The 21,171-nt window shown below is 49.5% G+C and overlaps 6 protein-coding genes across 6 annotated transcripts; 4 read left to right on the top strand and 2 right to left on the bottom strand.

The window, feature by feature from the left end:
* Nucleotides 1-118: 118 nt before the first annotated feature.
* Nucleotides 119-1,073, bottom strand: LTR84_002163 (uncharacterized protein; the record flags this gene model as incomplete). The annotated part of the gene is made up of 2 exons (XM_064845777.1): nt 119-285; nt 353-1,073. The coding sequence occupies 2 exons, from the start codon at nt 1,071-1,073 to the stop codon at nt 119-121; spliced, it is 888 nt and encodes a 295-aa protein (XP_064706631.1).
* Nucleotides 1,074-2,062: 989 nt separating this feature from the next.
* LTR84_002164 (uncharacterized protein) lies at nt 2,063-3,632 on the bottom strand (the record flags this gene model as incomplete). The annotated part of the gene is made up of 2 exons (XM_064845778.1): nt 2,063-3,517; nt 3,606-3,632. 2 exons carry the CDS (start codon nt 3,630-3,632, stop codon nt 2,063-2,065), a joined length of 1,482 nt encoding a protein of 493 aa, XP_064706632.1.
* A 3,458-nt stretch (nt 3,633-7,090) lies between these two features.
* LTR84_002165 (uncharacterized protein) lies at nt 7,091-7,787 on the top strand (the record flags this gene model as incomplete). The annotated part of the gene is made up of 7 exons (XM_064845779.1): nt 7,091-7,127; nt 7,184-7,263; nt 7,327-7,343; nt 7,403-7,414; nt 7,475-7,572; nt 7,632-7,648; nt 7,698-7,787. 7 exons carry the CDS (start codon nt 7,091-7,093, stop codon nt 7,785-7,787), a joined length of 351 nt encoding a protein of 116 aa, XP_064706633.1.
* A 618-nt stretch (nt 7,788-8,405) lies between these two features.
* SUI1 (Eukaryotic translation initiation factor eIF-1) lies at nt 8,406-9,117 on the top strand (the record flags this gene model as incomplete). Its single annotated transcript, XM_064845780.1, has 5 exons — nt 8,406-8,436; nt 8,632-8,706; nt 8,766-8,858; nt 8,916-9,046; nt 9,103-9,117. 5 exons carry the CDS (start codon nt 8,406-8,408, stop codon nt 9,115-9,117), a joined length of 345 nt encoding a protein of 114 aa, XP_064706634.1.
* A 2,229-nt stretch (nt 9,118-11,346) lies between these two features.
* Nucleotides 11,347-13,419, top strand: LTR84_002167 (uncharacterized protein; the record flags this gene model as incomplete). The annotated part of the gene is made up of 6 exons (XM_064845781.1): nt 11,347-11,503; nt 11,555-11,768; nt 11,822-12,039; nt 12,223-12,555; nt 12,603-12,814; nt 12,868-13,419. 6 exons carry the CDS (start codon nt 11,347-11,349, stop codon nt 13,417-13,419), a joined length of 1,686 nt encoding a protein of 561 aa, XP_064706635.1.
* Nucleotides 13,420-14,040: 621 nt separating this feature from the next.
* LTR84_002168 (uncharacterized protein) lies at nt 14,041-14,854 on the top strand (the record flags this gene model as incomplete). Its single annotated transcript, XM_064845782.1, has 2 exons — nt 14,041-14,249; nt 14,551-14,854. 2 exons carry the CDS (start codon nt 14,041-14,043, stop codon nt 14,852-14,854), a joined length of 513 nt encoding a protein of 170 aa, XP_064706636.1.
* Between the last annotated feature and the right edge of the window lie 6,317 nt (nt 14,855-21,171).

Genomic DNA, 21,171 nt, shown 5'->3' on the forward strand with positions numbered 1-21,171 from the left:
CTTCGAGTTTCGACCAAGAATTCTTTGAGAAATTTTTGATGCTTTTCCCAGTTGATTGCTATCAATAACTGGTTACTTGGGAGCCAGTACTATACGTCCTATCCCCACAGGCCTTCAATTACATCGGCACGCCATGCAACAAAACTTTCAAGAGTCTGGAGTCCTTCAACTCGCTAGCGCGTGCCTTTAATTCGTCCACATCCCAATTGACCCAGACGAACTTCCCTTTGAGAAAGTCGGCTTCCTGCGAGGCCAGCCAGACGTGGAAATGTGCCGGGAGTTCGCCTGGAATGGGCAGTCAGCAATTGAGATACGGGCGAGAAAAGGGTCCAAAGAATATTGTTCTACTTACTTTCATCCTGTCCACCATAGGTATTCATTTCGGATGATACCACGCCAGGCTGAACGTTGAAGACTCTCAGGTTAGGATTTTCAGCTTGGAAATAATCAAACATCTTGGTATTCGCTGTCTTGACTACAGCGTAGGACCAAAATTGTCCAGGGATGGCGTCGATGTGTGCAATTCCAGAAGTGATATTCAGCACCGTGGCATTGGGACCCAACAGTGGCAACATTTCCTTGATGGAGTTGAAAGCGGACCCCATGTTCAACTTGATGGTCTTGTTGAAGTCATCCTCATCGTAGCCAGCGACCGAGCCAGGTCCTTGAAAGGTCCCAGCATTGCTGACGAAGACATCAATACTGGCTCCGCCGAGTTGTTTGATCGCGTCAGCGAAGGCAGCATGCACAGCAGCACGGTCACTCAAATCGACACCCTCAACTATCACAGTGGTGGTCCCATTGGTGTTCGCACTTCGGATTTCTTCCGCGGCCAACTTCAATTTGTCAACTCGACGTCCGAAGATGACAATGGCCTTTGCCCCGGCCTGAGCAAACCCAATTGCGGTCGCTTTTCCAATGCCGGTACCTGCCCCGGTCACGAAGACAACTTTGCCCTCGGCTCTGAGCTCTGGGCGATTGGGGGATATTTGAGGATAAGATTTGTTGTGCCAGGTCTTAGTGAAGGACTTATATGTCCCGTTTCCTGGATGTTCCTCGATGAGAACACCCATGGTTCTGTGAGTCAAGAGAAAGTGTAAGTAAAAAGACGGTTGATTGTCTGGTAAGTGTCTGGATCTTGTCCCTGGTTGAGACCGGATTTGATTGTACAAGATGGAGAAGCTGAAGTGAGAAGAGGAAGTCTTCATCTGATGACGATCTGGACTATTTATCTACTTCATGGGGACAGTTTTCAGCCTGGCCTCACAGCTAGGCGATTGATAATAGTTCTACGATCATGAGAGCACACCAGGCCACTTCTTCCCAGCCGTTCGTGATAGCTATTGATTGTCGACGCAATAATTCATGAGGTATGACATGATGGGCTCCGCGGAAGGATGGTGCTGATGTCTACTGAGCTTCCGTGGAACCTCCTTCAGTGCAGGTGAAATTACAAAGCATTGTCTGAGACCATGTAAAGCATTGTTTCCGCTTACAAGAAGCAACGCGAATCAATTCACGACTAGGAGCAGTTGCTGCAGCAGCATCGACCATTAATCAAAGCTATATTGTTTGATGCGGCCAATAACTTTGGATATTATATGGCTGATATCACTGCCCTCACTTCTATCATGGGAAGCTCTTATGTATGCTACCCTTGTTCCTCTGCTTGCCATAGGGTCTCCGGAAAGTGAAAACAAAAATCATGGTTATCTGCCATTACGACAGCTTGGTCATGCATTTGCTGAGCTTGCTGCAATAACTCGGCACACGTACCATGAAACCATTGCAACGCCTCACTCCTGGTCTCCTCTACGACCTTGTCAAGCACTTGAAGCCCAGCGTCTACAAGATGTTTGTCCCAAAAGAGCTTGTCATGGTGCAGTTTGTGCATGTTGTTGGCCGTCAACAACATCATGGCTGTCATGTACGAACATCCCATGATCCTACATTGTTTTGTAAGTTTAAGGTACCACCATAGCGCAACTACCATCTAGAAGCGGCGAGTACAGGCCCGAGGACAATGGGGATAACCAGCTGTCAGTGGAGCAAGCAAGAGTACTTACCAGAAGTTCCAACGGTCGATGGACCCGAGGTGTCCAAACAAAACCAGCAAATCGCGTGCCTCATCTACCAGAGTTGCCCAATGAGGCGGCAGTTCTAGGATATCTCCTTCTCTTCCATACCTTCGCAGACTGGTCACCCATGGGGCATGCCAGGCATGCACCTGGAGAATGGCAGTCTTACACAAAAGACTGGTGGCATCCAGTATATAAATATACCAGAGCTTATCAGAAGCTACTCTTCTAGGACACTCAACGCCGGTGAACTCGGGTGGAATGGAGGCTTTCCACTGCTCAAGAGCGCGAGACAGACTCTCCAATGCGTTTAATCGATCTTCAGGACTGCGTTTTTGAGAGCGCACTGAATGTAGGTAGTCGTATACCCCACCTTCAAGAGCGGCCAGCTGAATGCGAGTGACGAAGTAATTCATCTTCACGGTTCCATCAGCCGTGGCGACGATGCCGCTACCGATACTGTCTGCATCGGTATCAGGAATACCATCAATCCGATCTTCTTCGGCTTGAGTATATGGTAAGGCGAGGTCGATATCATCGTCAAGCTGAATCGACGGCTGTTTGCAGCGGAAGCTGAGATCTTTGTCCAGGATGTACGCCATCCAGAAGACATTCGCATGCTGGCTCGCCAGGGCGGGACTCAGATGTGCCGATGCTGCTCGACCGTTCATGCCGAGTCTATGTACGAGACGCATGGTCGTGGCAATCAAGATCAAGGCAGGTTGTAAGTCTTGCGATCCTTGAAATAGTATAACCATGCCCACCAAGACCTGAACATTGAGCAGCCTAACATCACGCAGAATCACTTCTGACAATACAGACTGGGCTCGGTTGAGATATTCGATGGAGTACCTGGATAGTGGACTGCCAACAAGGCCATGGCGGTACGTGAGGCCGAGCACGACATTTATGGCCGCCCATGCCACTGGACTTCGTTGTTGAGGGGTAAGTTTGCAAGTGTCGTGAACCAGACGGAGAAGAGTTTCGGGGTGGAACAGTGGGAGCACAGTGTTGAACTTTTGTAGAAATGTATTGACGAGAGATAGGACCTGTCTCAGGGGAGGCAGTTCCATGGACGTATGGGGGCTGTCCTTGTGATCGGTACTCCCAACTTGATCTGGGGCCGTTATTGGCAAGGTGAAGGAGGAGATCGGACCGGGTTCTTGGAGCCGGACTGAGAGCCCATTCTGCTTTCCAGCACCGACACCAGCTCCTGCTGAGCCTTTTGTGAACTTCTCGAGCAATGCTTCCAGGTGCTGGACACGGATGTGTATGTTGTCCGTGCTGTCCTCCGTTCTGGCCGATTCTTTGCGCTTCCTGGGTCTCGCTTTGCGGCTGGGGGCTTCATAGGTGCACTCGCTCAGGTATGTGACGCATTGTGAACAGCGAGGCTTCTGTCCATCACATTTGATCTTGCGCACATAACAGAAGTCGCACGCCTGTTGACATCATATGGTCAGTGGCTGAGAAGGCGCCAATAACACGGATTGACCATGAGATAGAATTGCAATCACCAGGGATTCAAACCTTTCTACTGATTTTCGATACTTCCATCGCAGATTCACAGCTTCCGCGGAGGCAGAGGAAGCGACAGTAAGAAAGGAGACAGTAGCATCGGATGTCGGGATGCAAGCAGCAATACCTGTTCACCGATGTGCCAGTCCTTCTCGACGTCCTACATAAGGATCGCGATAGTGCTTCCGCGGAAGCACGTCCGAATCGGTCCGCTGACAAACTTGGAATGATCAAGCCGACTGGTTAGTATGGAGAGCCCGAACTTGATTGGTCGCATATCAGTCTCCGGACTGTCAAGCTCGTTCAGCGACTTACAGGCAGGGTAGGAGATTTCCAGATATTCAACACTAGATGATACGGTACGGACAGAGTGTTCGACTGTCTAATGGCTTTTAGTCGAGATGTTTGGGGCCATGGTCAAGTATGAGCTGGTCCCGAGAAGTTGTGACGGTGGTGGCGTCCAGAAGGACTTAGGTGAAGGGTTGTAAACGCAGCTTGCTCTCAGGAGCAAGAACATCGCGGACAACATATGTTCCTTGCTTTATTAAACTCGGTCGTAGTTATTTGCAAAGGCAAGACCAGCCAACTCGTCGAAGGGTTCTCATATCCTTTTAGATAGGCTATTACAGAAGCTATGACGATCGCTGGATCGTGCACAGTGGCTCTCGGTGCGGTATGAGATGGACGAGGTCCATCGTTTGGTTGAGGTCCACCGTCTCGTCGAGAAGATCAAGAGCAACATCAAGATCCAGAAGCTGATCGCCCAAGCCTCGTGAGGAAAAGGGAAACAAAATCCTTGGTACTTAAAGAGAGGATCTCGCTGACTAACTTGCCGGCTTGATCCCCATTCACCCACCATTCATCCTTTGCAGCGGACGATCCCAATGTGGAAAGAGGGGTCAGGACTCTCTCATGGCCCAGACATTAGCAGTCTACTTACTGTCCACTAGTCAATTTGATCGACTATCTGTACTTGGTTATTGATAGGAAGCCGGCAGAGGAGCCCGCGATACCAATCGATGAGCAGCAGTACGTGCAGCCTGAGCTCATTTTTTAACGCTTCATGAGACTATTGTTATCTGAGCTACGAAGGCACCTTAGGGACGTGCGAGTACAACTAAGGTTTACGGTTCCTGACCTAGTATATATACAGGACCCATCACCATGCGTACTTCAAAAGCCAATGATCGCTCCCGGGAGTCAGTTTTCTCGGTCAGTTACTTAATTACCTCAAACTCAACTTGAAACCCATCACTGAGGCCACCAGCTCTCGATGGCAACAAACAAGTACCTTTTTGTGAACCGCTCTTCGCTACCGGAGGCTGGCAAGGCACGCGATTCTGCACGATCTTCAGCAAGATCCCATGCTGCAAAAGTCACTCATGATCGACTGGGAATCCAACGGAAAAGCAAACTTCGACAGGCACACTTTCCAAACCTAGAAGGCCCTCGTCCTGTACTCCAGATCTCTAGAAACTCTTCAGAAGGTCTGTAAGCACGGAGTCCTCAATGGTCATGGGTCCGGGGTAGTGCGCACTCAGACAAAGCACCACCTAGCCTATGCCATCTCTTGACAAGTACCTGCGGGTTTACGTATACTGTACACGAAATATGACTGATTGCCCCACATAACAGCTTCTGCTCAACAGCCCAAACCCAAGTCGAAGCCGGAGATATTGAGATTCCGACTTCAGATTCCGAAGAAACCCCCGGAAGAAAGACAACTAGAGAACGATTATGAAGCCTCAGTGCAGGTCAAGACCACAGCGGTACGGCCAAAACTAGTGCCATCATTGAGCACCAGCAGTTTAGACCCCTTCATGCGAACAGCAATCGAGCTTTCTGTACCTGACAAGCACTTGCTGCATTTCTGTGAGCCCGACTGACGTTCTCGCCGTCCGGAAAAGTTTGAATCTAATGGGCATTAGACTTGACAAAGGCTCCTCATGAGATCTTTGGGTCGGTGTCCGGTCCACTGGTGCCTAAGGTTATGGAAGCAACTCTCCGGAAAAGTGAGGTTCAGCTTCTCTGGACGCTGATCGCAGTGGAGAGCCATGAGGTGAGCTTTCAGCCAACAGCCTCAGCCAGGAGTCTTTCAATTCTAAGGCACCGAGCCCGTGCCTACGACAAGATGCAAGCTAGGGTATTTGAAGGCAGTGCACACTTAGACGACTTTCTCGTCACATTAGGAGTGGTCGCTAGCATTGAAAAGCGTATAGGCAACATCCGGCACTCGGAGTACCACACACAAGCGCTCAAGAGATTAATTGACTCTCGAGGAGGACTTAAAGCAATACGTCAAATGAATCCGGTACTCGCGCTAATGGTGGTTAATATCCTTATCGAGATCGGAATTCCTGGGCTCTATGAATACCAGGGTTTAGTAGCTAACTTACAGACCCTACACCAGAGGATACTACGGCTCCAAAACTGGAACTATAATATACGAAATACCGAGAGGAGAGTTTCAGCAGCGCATACTAAAGGCGGGTCGACATTTAACTCAATTTCCTGGTGGCATGCATTTAACGAGCCCGCCTTGTCTAAGTATATCGAGATACCTCCTAGCAAACTTACGGACGCTGAATATCGTTTCTATCTCGCAATGTTATTTTTCATCTATACTACATTCTGGGCGTTCCGCAAGACTGAGGCGGCAAGTAAAGCTTACACCGAGCATCTCTCGCGCTCAGCGACAGCCAGCAAATCAACCAATTTCATACTGCAATGCTTTTCGGTGAAGCTTCCGTCGATATTATTGCTCATTCTACTCGCACAGCATATTGCGAGCTCAGTAGAACGCGATTCGTAAACTATAAGCGCCGTATTTTCAGTGGACGAGCTGTTGGATTTTGTCGAGTTGATGATGATGGCGAAGCCCGCGTCAAGGGATATGGTGCTGAGGACTCTATGGTCATGGCTCTCAGCCTCTAACACAGAGGAAGTCCTCCTCTTGAGTGCCTCGCAACTGGATAAACTGGCTGACGAAATCGAATTTCAATGGTTGGATAATGAAATACTGTATAGTCCACTCTGCGACTCAAGTCTAGCACCACTTGTGCTAGATTAGAACAAGCTATGAAGCGAATTCAGTAAGTTGAACCAGTTTTTGAGGCACTGCCGAACTTCTCCGATTCTCTAAGTCATCTTTAATTTACTAAAGCACTAGAGGTACTTAATAGTGGTGTTTCTGGTTTCAGCTGTTAGCTTGAGAACTATAGGATAGAATGAGACCACTACTAGGATAGGGGTGAGTGGGAGGAAAGTAGAAACGTGAGTTGAAGTGAGGAGGGTGAGTTGAGAAGAAGCAGTTTTTAAAGCGGCACACCTGTGGTGAGCGCCCACGTAAGCAGCTTTAATGTGAGCCGCCAAGACCTCCACCTTAGCTTCAAGTTTAAGTCGTGGCTGGGTTGGAGACATCTTCAGAAGTCGGGCGACTCATCTCTTCAATCTAACATTTCCTCCCAGTCAGCAAAATTGAATATATCTGATTCATCATGTCTTCAAAGAAAGACATGCGACGGGCGGATCTCGGTATGCTTTTGACGTTGACCTTCTGCTGGCTATTGCTGATTAGGCATTTCCGCCAGTGATCCCCTACGTGCAGCCAAAGGACGACAAACCAGCCGACTTTGGCTCAACAATCACAAGCACTATGCCTATGGCAGCTGTATGAAGAGACTCATCTTTCCAGTGTTTTTGGTACTCTGGGCTGACATTAGTACGACCATAGATGTTTACCAGAAACCGGTAAGCTCTCCATCCTGGGAGTCGTCGATAGTCTTGTTGATACTGACAATGATCCGCAGAATGCTTGGATGGTAAGAACAGAGCTTACATCTACATTTGGGCCTCGAAAGGGTATTGACTAGGTGATGCAGGTTTGCACTTCTATCGTCTCTCCTGAGCTGGATGGGTGAAACTCCCACTCAAAAGGCCAATGCGACTACACCTGGTTATCTCTCATTTGGCATGTCAGGTAAACACGAACAGCCCGTCCTTTCAATGTGGACAACAGATTGCTAACGATCTGAACAGTCATGGCAGTTGGTGTGGTATGTATATTGTATCTACTTGGACGACGCCATACTTATGTGTATCTAGACATATATGCCACTCTTCCTACCACCGCCGCAAGTTAGGGGGCCCACTGGAACAGGAGTACCTGCTGCAGTGCCTCCACAAGCTGGATAGGAACGGCAGTAAAATGCATTTTTGTGTGTAACACTATTCGTGCAAGCGATCTCGTTAAAGCCGTTGCCAGCTTCAGTGTGGTTTGTTTTGAGTTATGAGGTGCAAGTGAGTGAGGGAATTTCTATCACATGTGCAGCCAAAAGTCCTTAGGTACCTCCGTTTCTCCAGATTTGAAGTGCCGAGTTGAAAGCCAGCAGCTTCTAGAACGAGAACAAAGCAAGTTTTGAAACCACTACGGATTGTTTGAGTCATGTAGACATGTCACTTAGGGTCTCGTAACCGCCATCTTGCAGTAATGTATCTTTGAAGGTGAAGGCCGTTTGATCGTATGTCAGTGGTGGCTGAACTTGAGCCTTTGAAGGAGTCGTGCCTGTGCCTGTCACGAGTCTTGGCGGCGTTATTCATTGGAACTGCCCTGGACTGCGCCTGTGGTTCATCTCGCCTCCCCGCCTTAAAGCCCTTTCTTCCCAGTCATTCTTCCAAACCATCCTTCATAACCAACACTCTCCACTCTACAGTTTACGCTCTTGCGCCTTTCAAGTTCCCAATTTCAGGAAATCCCCCTTCCAAACTAAATCACCCTTGAATTCATCCAGTTCTCCGGAAACAGACGAGTTTATGTCAACTATCCAAAACCTCAAAACCTTTGGTAAGCGACCCCTCTCTTTCAGCCCTCCCTCTCGCCACGCCAGCAGCCTCAACACGCCCGTTCTCCCACCACATCCTCTATAGAGAATCGCCAAAGGCCATGCGCTGTCTTCTCTCTCTCAAATCAACAATCTCCTGCTCTTACACCGACACATTTCTGGCTCTCTGTTGATCCGGCGTCTAACCTCTCATCTAGACCCCTTCGCGGAGGTTGACGACGATACTGGGGATACGAAACAATCCCAGAATTACATCCATATTCGTATTCAACGTAAGTCGACCCGCCTCATTCCCTTTTCTTTGACACGAAAATTGACCAACATGCTTCAGAACGCAATGGTCGTAAGACTTTGACAACCGTCCAAGGCCTCCCCACCAAGTTCGATCAAAAGAAAATCCTGAAGGTGATTAAGAAAAAGTTCGGTATGTGGACACTTCCTTCTATGTTCAGCTGAGAGTGGGTTACTAAGAGAGGAAAAGCTTGCAATGGCACTATCGTCGCAGATAGCGAAATGGGCGAGGTGATCCAGCTTCAAGGTGATCAGCGCAAAGATGTTCAAGAGTTCTTGGTAGCCAAAGATGGCCTCGAGCTCGATGCAAAGACTATCAAGGTGAGCGAACCATTCGCGTCGGTCTCTTCTGGCGGAAATACTAACTCAGTTCTCAGGTCCATGGTTTCTAGACGCTTCGCCCTATATCCCATGCTATCCTGCCCCGTGTTTGAGGACAGATAGAAGTTGTCATTCATCGGCCGAGGACAATTCTCCTTGAACAATTTCTTTTCGCCCCTGACCCTCATGGCCGTGGCTTGGGCAAAACCATGATAGCATTTTCGGGATGCGATAGGACGGACGCGTTTATGATACCCATGATAGAATCCACTTTCGGATGAGGGGAGGAGCTGGCGTGCTCTTTGATCTCAGCAGTTCAGTTCGATAACAATGGAGGAATGGGTGATGCTAGCAGTACTCATTGGTACTACACAGACAAGAGCGGACTTGTCTCTCATTCATGGTTTCAGTTCCGCCCCATAAGTTCAGAATGAGTATTCAAATACTGGCTCTGCATATCCCTCGTGCCGTTCTCCGCTGTCCTTTGATAATCACATGCTACACTTCGCTGTTTGCAGGTTCCACGAGCGTACGCATGAAGCAATCCTCAAGTTCAATTACTTCCGACTACCAGTAGCCCTTGCTGACGTAGATAAGCAGTCGCTTGCCATTCTGAACCACTGACTACCCTCGACGATTCCAGTGCCAAGACTTGAGAAACTCACAACTGAACTGTAACCGCCATGCTGATCTGGAGTTTCAACCTGACCCTGCTTCCAACTTTCCAAGAAATTGCTCTCGTGCTCAAACCAAACCTTGCATCGTCATCGTCAAATATTTAAATTTTGCTTCAACGACCAAAAAACGAGCTATACTGGTCTGCATAAAGCGGTTGTGCTCGTCAAAACTCACATTTCAAGTGGCGATGCAGCCGCCATAGCTGCAACACATTCCTGCGCTGGCGAACTCGGACCCTGTTCCGTCATACAGCTCAGCTCTACAGAATGTCCAGGCAGAATTGCGTATGTTGGAGGGGCGGCCAGATCGCGACACAGTGGTGGACTTGAGCACCGTCAGCGTTACTCGAAGCGCGAGATATCCACGCGTCGCCGTCATCCTTGGGGTTCCCAGGAAGTGGCATCTGCCCTTACTGCTATGTCGTTCGTTGTCCACGGTATCTGCATTATGGTGGGCCTGTCAGGCTCTCGTCAGTATCGCCAATATCATACGCCACCAGAAACAGGCGGTGGGCGATCATGTTTCTCGTCCCGCCGAACATGAAATTACAGGGCATTGGATGTTCCGGCGCCTTGCCATTGCTCAGATAGCCTTGAGCTTTTTATGGGTAAGTACATTTCTACAGTCTTGACAGATGAAAAGTCTGCATACTCCACTGAACCTCTGCGGGTTGTCTCACTTTCGTTGGCAATCTATCTCGAATTTGTACAATTACTGACCGAACTTCTTGCCAGGCTGGTGCGGCTGCTTACCTTGCCCATTTATTTGCTTCATCCCTCATGTCACGCTGGCTGCTGCACTACTCCCCCCTTGCCGTTCTGGTCCGTCTCTGCAGTCTCTCAATCCTCTTATCCTTTGGAAGCATGCAGATCTTTCGTTTCACAGCTGCTACGGAGCCAGACCTTCTCAGATTGAGCCGGAGTTTGTTGGCGTGGATCACTATCTCTATCGCATTGATGCTCGCTTATTTTGTTACTCAACAGGATATCTCTGTCGAGCAGGATAAGGACGATCAACGCCGAAGGCAGATTCTTCGTCTCAAATGTTTGTATATCATCTCGGCTTGCAGCCTTTTCAGCTTGTTCGTATTGGTCTGCCTCGTTCACTGGGATGCTGTCCATTGGCAGTCGTTCGCTGTTCGAGAGTGGCTCGAATTGGCATCATCCTACTGGCAGCGCGTTTTTGGTGGATACAGAGCCGAACTATGACCTCGTCTTCTTTTTGTTGGAATCAATACAGTAGGAAATGAAATTGCCCAGTGTCTTTGCGGCCATGCCATCCCTTGCCAGTTCTACAATTTAAAGTCAGTTCGTGTGTTTCCAGAACCCCGGCTGTCATTCATCGACTTGTGAGTAGATCAAGCAAGTTCACTAAGTCCTCCATTATTGGTTAGCATACGCCGGTAGTGTTATCCGATAGCCTCAGGCATGTGCATTGTTGTGCGAAATTACGCGTAGAAACACGTGACTGGATCTTGGCGTCGCAGGATGAGATCCCAATCTGGCCACCCTCTCCTTTCAGTGCCCGGCCAGAAATGCGCCCTCGTGTCTAGGCTGAACCATTGACTTCTCGTAGTTGATTTCTAACCTTCGTTATTATTCTAACGTCGCTAATCATTCAAGATGTCGTGGCGCAATCAGGGCATCACCGGCTCAAACAACATCCCTCTTGGAGCACGCCGTCGCTTCGGGGACGGCAATGGTGACTCGCAAAATGGTAGCTCAGTCGAGTCCCCATCCTATGGAGATTCTGGCAAGCGTGGGCGAAGTCCAACCAGAGGTACATGCCCCAACACTGTATTGGTAATCTGCTCTAACACATCATCCTCAGCTGAACCTGCGGTCGACGGCGTGAAGAGGCGCAAGAAGCGCAACCGATGGGGTGAAGCTGATGAAAACAAGGCTGCAGGTCTCATGGGTCTCCCAACCATGATTCAGGCAAACATGACAGCAGAACAGCTTGAAGCGTACACTCTGCATCTTCGTATCGAAGAGATTAGCCAGAAGCTGCGCATCAATGATGTCGTCCCAGCGGAAGGAGACAGGTCAGTCCTATCCCTATCCTCCATCAGAAATCCCAGTTCTAATTGTCATTCAGATCGCCTTCACCACCTCCCCAATACGACAACTTCGGTCGTCGTGTGAACACTCGAGAATTTCGTTACCGAAAGCGATTGGAAGATGAGCGTCACAAGCTTATTGAAAAGGCCATGAAGACCATCCCGAACTATCATCCTCCATCTGACTACAGGCGGCCGACAAAGACACAAGAGAAAGTCTATGTCCCAGTCAACGATTACCCCGAGATTAACTTTAGTATGCTAACTGACCCTCTGACTCTATTACAAACCCTCGTTATTTCATTTCCCTTCCATATGCTATCGCCTGCTCCAAGAGGCTGCGACGGTAGTATAGCATGCTGCACTAACCAGAATTTTCCCCTGCAAACATCTGTATTTTGAGTACCTAATACTAACACCTAGCTTTCTCTCTGTCAAGTTGGACTACTTATTGGACCTCGTGGTAATACGCTCAAGAAAATGGAAACCGAGTCAGGAGCCAAAATTGCCATTCGAGGCAAAGGCTCCGTGAAGGAGGGAAAAGGACGATCAGATGCAGCTCACACTAGCAATCAAGAGGAAGATTTACACTGTCTCATCATGGCCGATACTGAAGACAAGGTCAACAAAGCCAAAGCCTTGATCCACAACGTTATCGAAACCGCCGCCTCCATACCCGAGGGCCAGAACGAGTTGAAGAGAAATCAGCTTCGAGAACTTGCAGCTCTCAACGGAACCCTCCGTGATGATGAGAATCAAGCTTGCCAGAACTGTAAGTCCATTTATTCCCCATATTGATTTCCATATTAATATTCTCAGGTGGACAAATTGGACATCGGAAATACGACTGCCCAGAGCAACGTAACTTCACTGCCAATATCATTTGTCGAGTTTGTGGCAATGCTGGACATATGGCAAGAGATTGCCCCGATCGTCAACGTGGTAGCGATGCCCGTAATAATGTTCCGGGAGGATTCAATGGACCTCAACGACGACTTGGTGGCGGTGATGCTGTTGACCGAGAGATGGAGGTACGTAATTCTTTTCAAGTGTGAAGAATCCCACAAAATCTGACATTTTCCAGAACCTCATGCAAGAACTTTCTGGCAATCCGTCCGGCAATGGTCCAGCTGGTCGCATCGAAGCTGGTCCTGGTGGATACGACCAAGGCGATTCGTATGGCGCACCGGGCGGTGGTGATACTCGACCATGGGCACGTCAACCTACTGGAGCGCCTGCACCATGGCAACGCGATCGTCAAGAACGCGGTGGCTATGAACAACGTGACAGTGGATCCTCAAATCCGCCATGGGCTTCGCAAAACCGTGGTGGTGATTCATATGGAGGAGGAGGGTATGGCGCCGCACCAGGACAAGATTCGGCAGCTCCTCCATGGCAAGCGCAGGCTCCTCCTGGTGGACAAAACTACAACTATGGTGGTTACCAAGGATACGACGCTCAAGCGGCTTATGGTGCTCCTCCACCAGCTCCTCCGGGTCTCAGCTCTTTCCTCCAGCAGTATGGAGCTCCACCTCCACCTCCCGACTCTCATGCTCCTCCTCCACCACCTGACGCTCAACCACCGCCACCTCCTGGTATGGGCGACTATATTCCACCTCCACCACCTCCTGCTTAATGGTCTCAACGGGCTCTGTTTGCTAGGTGCCTTTTCAATGGCAGTAACTTGCGTCTACTTATTTCGTCTTTTTGAAAAGCTTGATAGTCGGAAGCACACAGATGGGTAAAGAATTGGGGGCTCCTTTTTTCTCAGGCGTGTGCTTCAGAGTAACGACGATGAGTTCGGATACATAGCTCTCATTAAATCGTGCAACTGTACTTTAGCTCTTTCACTCCATTAGGAGACACTGATCCAGTTTCTCGATGTTTTCAATCCCACGAGATGTGTTCATCCCACGAGATGTGTTCATCCCACGAGATGTGTTCATCCCACGAGATGTGTTCATCCTGTCAATGTATTGCTACCTCAGGTATGTCGGTAGGCAGCAGACTGCTTCGAGTACATTCTTTAATTCCACCAATCAAATGTCACTAAATGGGCACTCGCCTTGGCATTTGGCTGCGATTGAAAGAGGCGAGCTTTCCCCTTCCATCGCCATGTTTTCCATTTCCATCTCTATCAAAACACATCTCTGAAAGGCCTCTTCATTTCCCTCACTCCTACTAAGTCTCTACCCTCACCGACTCCCAACTTTCAACTCCACACGAACAAACAAACCCCTCCCAAACCCTCGACGAAATGCCTCGATCACGCGGAGGAGCAGGACCTGCCCGATCAGCTCCGTCCAGACCAACAGCTCCGGCCGCACCCCCTCGCTCGGCCGCGCCACAGCAACAACAGCGTCCATACTCTGGCACTGCCGCTGCTCCCGCTCAGCAGCAGGCTGCCCCGGCGCAGACGGCTTCACAAGGACCTGGTCTCTTCGGCCAGATGGCCAGCACTGCGGCGTAAGTTTGTCTGATTTTCTTTACTCTCGTACCTTGCATTTTCCGTTCTAGGACACAGAAGCAGATTCAGTCTGGGGTCTCGCCCCTCGGAATCCTTCGCCTCCATATTCTTGTTATGATAGTCGACGTTCCCGACTGTCGAGGGATATCTTTTATGCACTGTGGAGCGCGAGGGAATCCTTGGGGAAACACTTCGGCCGAGGTCGAAGTTACAGGCCGAAGGGGAAAAAAAGAATACCCGGAAGACCCCTTCTCGTACTATGAGAACAACATCGTACTAACCAAATATCTTTTTGCACAGTGGTGTCGCAGTCGGCTCATCGATCGGCCATGCCATCGGCGGATTCTTCGGTGGCGGTTCGTCCTCTGCACCGGTAGAGCAGCAGCAGTCACAAGCGCCTCTTGATGCCTACTCCAATACCGGCAACGCCATGGGTGGCAACGCTCTGTACAGCCAGTCCGGCGCCAACGAGGCCTCGGGTCCCTGCGCCGCCGACATCAAGAGCTTCACCGACTGCATGAACCAGAACCAGGGTAACATGACCATTTGCGGCTGGTACATGGAGCAGTTGAAGGCTTGTCAGCAGGCGGCGAGAAACTACTAGAGCCCGTCTGCTATGTATCGCTGGTGAGGAGGGATACAGCTACCACTCGAAGTTTGTTTTGGACGATTTGCTGGATGTGATGATTTTCCTTTACCACGAGAGTTGATGACGAGAGATCGATCGATCAACACACACAAAACTTGTACATACTAGGAAATATGATCCTGCATCTGGCATTTACTTGCAGGGCGGGATGGATTGTATGATTGCTCGACTCAATCTACCGGGCGGGCCAACATTGCCCGCTTCCAACAACACAGCATAGCATGGGAATGGGGCTTGGGATGTGATTCGATTCAAGCATTGAAATATGTATGCACCAAAGCATCCACCCGAATCCAAGGGATACTTACATAGCATTGAGTTCTACAATAGACAGCGCAAAAGCATCTCGTCTCTCCACTCAAAACCACTTCTTATACTGACGTCTCTGTGTCGAAAACTGTCCTTTCAATCCATTCCATGCGCATATCTCCCTGATGTTGCATGTCTGTTTGTAACTCCATGACGAACGAATTGCTATCATCATCGTTGTCGTTGTCGTAGTTTTGTCTGACCTATCTTCAAGCATGCATAGTATGACGCTCCCACCTACGTACACCACCCCCAAGGAGCGGCTTTCCATCGCCAAAGATCCGGCAAACCTTCAGAGACCAGGGGAAAAGGGGCGGCATCTTCCCCGCTCATTGATCATCGATTGTCTTCTAACACACGTTAGATGTCCGCAAGATGAGACATGGCTGGAGTCTCGCGGTGATAGTCTAATCCTCGCATATAGTGGAGTTGTGGAAATACGCATAGCTGCCTGTTCCATGAGAGCATCGATTATAGGATCTCGTTCCCTACCCTTGTGGATCGGTTGATAGCAATGGGTAAACAAACTGCCAGCTTGTGGGAGGATGAAGAAGCGGATTGGGTATTGGTGGTAGACCTGGCATGTACGTGCTCTTCAGGTCGAGGCCTTGCTATGGAGAACGCACGCACCGACTTACGCGGCCATGCGTAGTCGGTCGCGGCTGCCCGCCCATGGACCGGTATCGGGATATAAAGGAATATCCTTCTATGCCACGGAGCTAGCACATGTTCCTGGATGGCTTGAAAGTTCTTAGCGAAAGACGGGGATTGATCTCTTCGAGGGAAGACTGTTCTCATCCTTCCCCTGTAAGACGCTCGTATGGATTTCCAGTCCTGGTGCAGGTAGAAGAACGTGTAAATGAACGAAAGCAACACCATGCTCATGGGGTCCTGAAGGATTCATTTGGTGGTGGTCAGGATCATTCGTAGGAAGTGCGTCAATTTGTAGGGGGGTTCAGGCGGGCTTCGGCCGCCTAAACGAAGTATGGCTCTCTGGGATTGGATTGGCATGCCAGTCTGGATTCGATGCGGAGATACGAATTGACGGGGAATGAGCAGGACAGCTTTCGAAGTGTATCCCCTGCTGTTGGGTTTCAGGTGTTGCCGATCTCGCATTGGTCTGTTCTGGTCGTATTTGATGACTTGCCATGGAGAGCGGCGGCATGCCCTTCAGGGCATCTTGCTCGGACTCTGGCTTCAGTCAGAAATCACATGATAGAGACCTTACCTTGAAAGACTATCGTAGTGACTGAGGCATTGGTCCGCCACCAGTGTTGAACAACTTGCAAATAAGGCCCGCTGCATCTCAGCTGGACATTACTTCCTCGGTCCAGTTATGATAGACTTTGATGTAGCCAGTAATTACCTGATCACAGCACACATTATCAATTAGGCATTCCAAATGGTGGGACCATCCTAGGACGCTTTCCAGCCATCTGGTTCACAAGCTATGCTCACCTCGAGCTGATCTTCTCTGGAGTTTAGGTCTGTTCCCCGAGAGCCAAATCAGCATAATAGCTCGTCGGATGACAAAAAGGTACGAGCGTTGCTCTGTATCCTATTCGTCAAAGCTCGGAAATGCAAAAGAACCAGAGAGGATCAAGAAGCTTGATTTATGATCTGAGTTGTTGCGTGCGCTTTTGGAAGGTCTGATAGTAATCATGGCCCCCAAAGGGTTCGACTCTGCGGGACGTTCTGTCGAGTACCTCGGCCAAACAGGAATCTGAGTGAGGGACTGAGACTTCAGACGGCCGTAAGTATCTGATCGACGCGGCTGTGTGTTTCATATGCCCGGGTCAGAAACGCAGCGCTCGGGAGTAAGGCCGGGTAGTTGTCAGCCCTACGATCAATCCGAGATGGGCAGAGAAAGTCTCCTCAAATGTAATCACCGCGCCTCTTCGGGAAAATCAACGAGGTACTCGATGAATTGAGACAGTAAGCCCTATTCAAAGATTGGTACCGTGCAGTCGGTGTCATCTTCTGATCGTTAGAGCAGCATGAGGGGGAGATAGCCGCTCGGAACAGAAACAGGAAGTTGATATGCTTACCAGCGTTTTCGGAATGTCACAGAGGATCCTCTGAACGAGCTCGAGCACGGCGAAGCCTAACACTCGAGGAGGGATCGTGTTAAACGAGGTCCACAGTAAGACAAGAATTTTTCTAAAGTCAGAAGCTACCTCGTGGCAACCTCGGGTTAATTGTGGTTGCTGACACAAATGCTGACATAGTATAAACTCCGGGGCACTTCCAGAGAAATCATTGGCAGAGTACGTCTGACCATTAAACTGTCCCACCATTGCGGCTCTGTGGACTTAAGTGGGGTTGACAAAAGAGCCTTCTTGTGTGAGATTCGCGATACGAGATCGTGTATGGCCAGCAAGCTGCAAAGTGAGAACCGAGAGTTACAAAGTTCTTCGTCTCTGGCGCCTCAGGATCCACGAAGCCAACAAGATGTTGAAGAGATGGTGGTAAGCATTCCACACATGGTTGATACTCACCTTATCAAATGAAAGTCGTAGTAGTATACAGTCACATAAGCATAATGAGAACAGTCTCCACCATGATAGTAGTTCGGCTGACCCCGACAGAGTGGTATCTTAAGAAAATGGACTTGTGAACGAAAGGTGTGGATTTTCACAGTGCCGCATATCCATGGAACGAAGCCTCGTGAAGACCGTGGCTACAAACGCGGAATATTCACGCTCGTGGAATGAGTCAGATAGTGGTCAATGTTGCTTTTGAGGTGAGGGAGCAAAAGCCATGTTGGGAAACTCGTAGAGCACCCTGGAAAGTATCACATTATACATGTCGATACATAGCCCGATGCTTTGGGTTGAATGACTCATTCATCAGTCAGAAATGGTTCCCGAGGCATTGCTCATGCAGGTTTGTTGCCCTAAGGACAAAGGGCGTGTGGACTGGAGAATTAATCTGTTAGACGAATACGCAGGAGATTTGTGGACGAATGGTAACGAAGCAAGAAGATGATGCCTGGGAACTAAGAATAAGCACAGCCTCAAGAACCACAAAATGATTGGTAAAGGCATTGTGGATAGACAGAAGTACATGTTCAAAAGAACGCTTAACCGCATCAGGTAATGATAACGAACTCGTCTTCCTTTCCCGTTGGGTTTCTCTGTCTCCACTCTTTAGGCTCCTTCCTTCTCGAAGGTTGCCAGATAAGGAAGGGACATGCAACCCGCGTATCATGCCGTCTTGGCTGTGCGGCAGGCTGTTTTAGCAGCGTCGCAACCAGTCCAAGCCACGCTTCAGATCAGACGAGCACAATTCTTGCTCGTTCGGGGGTTTGCTGGGACAACACGTCGCGTTTCGCGAGTCGCAAGCCACATTGCCCAGTCATTCGTATTCCTCGTTGGCATCCCGTATTCGTCACTGCTCGTGGCATTTCAGGCTACGGAGTTGCACACATTCTGATTTGCTGCCGGGTTTTCGATGCCTATTTTGTGGCTGTAGACACGAATGTGTCCGGGTCGAGGAGCTACTCGTAAAGTCACACACAAAATTAAAACAGCAACATCAATTCCGGTGGCACGTGGAAACACGACATCCTCAGCGACGGCACCCGAATCACACCTCTGAAGATACCTTCAAGCCAGGTGATCACGGAGATCACGAAGAGAATTCGGGAAATATGTATAGGTGTTACCTTCAAGTACGAATACGGGGAGATTATATGCTCGGAGTCGTGTTGTGCGCCGCGTACGACCAATTTGAGAAGTCACCAACGGGCAAGTCACGAGGCTGTTCTAAATTAAGGGCAGACATAAAATTATGCCGATCAAGACATAATTTCTTGGTGGCCGAGGATTGAGCACGTGCGAGCCGTTCTGGTCAGATTTCCTAAAAGCCGGTTCAAACATGGAATTGTGCATAAAGCCCGGATCAAACGATTGGTCGGCGATTACAGTTCTGTGCACGCATCATTGTGCATGGAGCTCATCTTTGGTGGAAGAACTGGAGCCCGAGTTCCTGCGGATACGGAGAGAAACTGAAATCTTTCCGAGCACCGTACCTCGTACGTCCGTGTCCATCTGGCAACGCCTGACATCTGATGATTCCGAATGATGATTTGTTGCACCCCACCTACTGTCCAATCAGGCTGTTGGTTTTCCCTGACGCCTGGCTCTAACCCAGGCAATTTGCTGTGGAAAGGTCACAAGCTTCAGGCAGCGAGCAACTTCGTTGGCAGGACGAAGCATAACCCCAGAACTCGGCTTCGTGTCTCAGGATGCAATCCGAATGCCCGTGCTCTGCCACATTGCAATGGTCTGATGGCTTGGGACCATCTAAGAACGTTTGCGAGACGGACATTACACCCTGCATATTCAAAGATGCACCGCCCAGAGCTTGCGAGGCAGACCATCACCTTGGAAAGTCATGACGAGACTATTGCGAAACGTCGCTTGACTTGAAGCAGTGTTGATGTTGCGACCCTTGCTGCAGCAACAAAGTCTTGGTCTTGAATTTCTACCTAAAGCCAATAAATATTAGTATCCAAGGTTTGAGGATAGCCTACTAGGAGCCGGAGGGGGGATTCTAGGGGTAAACACGCCTAAAGGTCGGATCACCAAAAGTCTCCGGGTGCCAAGTGTCACATCACTTAGGGATCATATTGGGGGCCCTAGGCTTGCAGTCTCCGTAAAAGGGATGTTCAGGTATGCCTAAGACCGTGGAGTCAATATGCTTGGGCCTCAGGCATTATGGAAGCTTTCCCCGCCATGATATTGGGAATGCTTTACCAGCTTCCACAGGCTTCTTTTGTGGTGATCTTTCTCCATAGGCGTGCTGAGTAAAGACCCCTCGAATGCCTATGGCGGATCTTCGTGATCCCCGACACTCTCAAGGGGTAGGTCTACAAATCCACGGCCTGGTCTTGCTGACTGCCATACTGCAAAACAATTACGCGTTAAGGAAGGCGGCCGTTTAGAAAGTCATGCTTCTTTGAAAGATAAGATTTGGATTATGGCAGCAAGTTGCCTGGGCTTTGATGACGGGGAGGCTTTGCGAATCGCGACCAGAAGCCAACGTTACGACGCTCGTTATGACTGGGGCTTACCAATTTGGTTGCAAAAGTCAAAGAGTCACATTGGCTGGAGAGGAAACGATTGGCCAGTAGTTCTGGTTTCCCTACGCTTCCAAGATTCTTATTTGACATTTCTCAGCAAGACGGGAGCCAGTCAACTCTAGATGCGTGTTACTGACAAACACCAACAATAAGCCAGAGAGCCCGCAGAGATAGTGCAATCTCCTAACAGGGCTGTAGATGACCTGGTACACAAATAATAATAATGGAGCCAAGAGCTAGTTGTAACGGCGTTGAATTAATCACACAATAGGAAAGTCCTCAAAGGATCTTCAGAAAGAGTGTAGAGAGTGAGAGGTCAATCGAAGAGTCATCAAAAGTCAAAGGTCACGTTCAATGTAGCGGAAATGGCATGGAGATACGAAGGGCTGAACTGGAGATAATCAAAATCAGCAGAGTTGCTAATCCAGGAAATAAGACGAGACCGATGGTCGAAAATTGAGCCGTGGACCATGGACCATGGACCGTGGAAACTCGGACTCGAGGCGGTTGCCATATTCGGACCTTGCTGCGATGGGCAGCCGAAGACAACAAAGCAGCGAGTGACTGCTGATGGCTGATGATGGCTCAAAGCGCGAGTACGAGCACGGGCGAGCAGGTTAGCAACGCGAGATGAATGCGAGAGCGAGGCGGGGCAGGGGGTGAGCAAAGTTGGTCAGGCAGCCAAATTTGCAGGTTACGGTGAAGGGACAAACGACGGCCGAGCCAGGAGCATAACGTGAGGAAAGTCCCCTCTCGGGTCCGTACTGCCCCCATGTGCCAGAATGCGAGTGACGATGACACGGGCACCCCAATGCACAAAAGATGGAAGGCTGATGAGAAATCGGACGGAGGAATGGGTTGCACCCTTTAGCTCCAG

This window comes from Exophiala bonariae, assembly GCF_035927105.1.
Source record: "Exophiala bonariae strain CCFEE 5792 chromosome Unknown scaffold_12, whole genome shotgun sequence".
In the NCBI taxonomy this organism is placed as follows: Eukaryota; Fungi; Ascomycota; class Eurotiomycetes; order Chaetothyriales; family Herpotrichiellaceae; genus Exophiala; species Exophiala bonariae.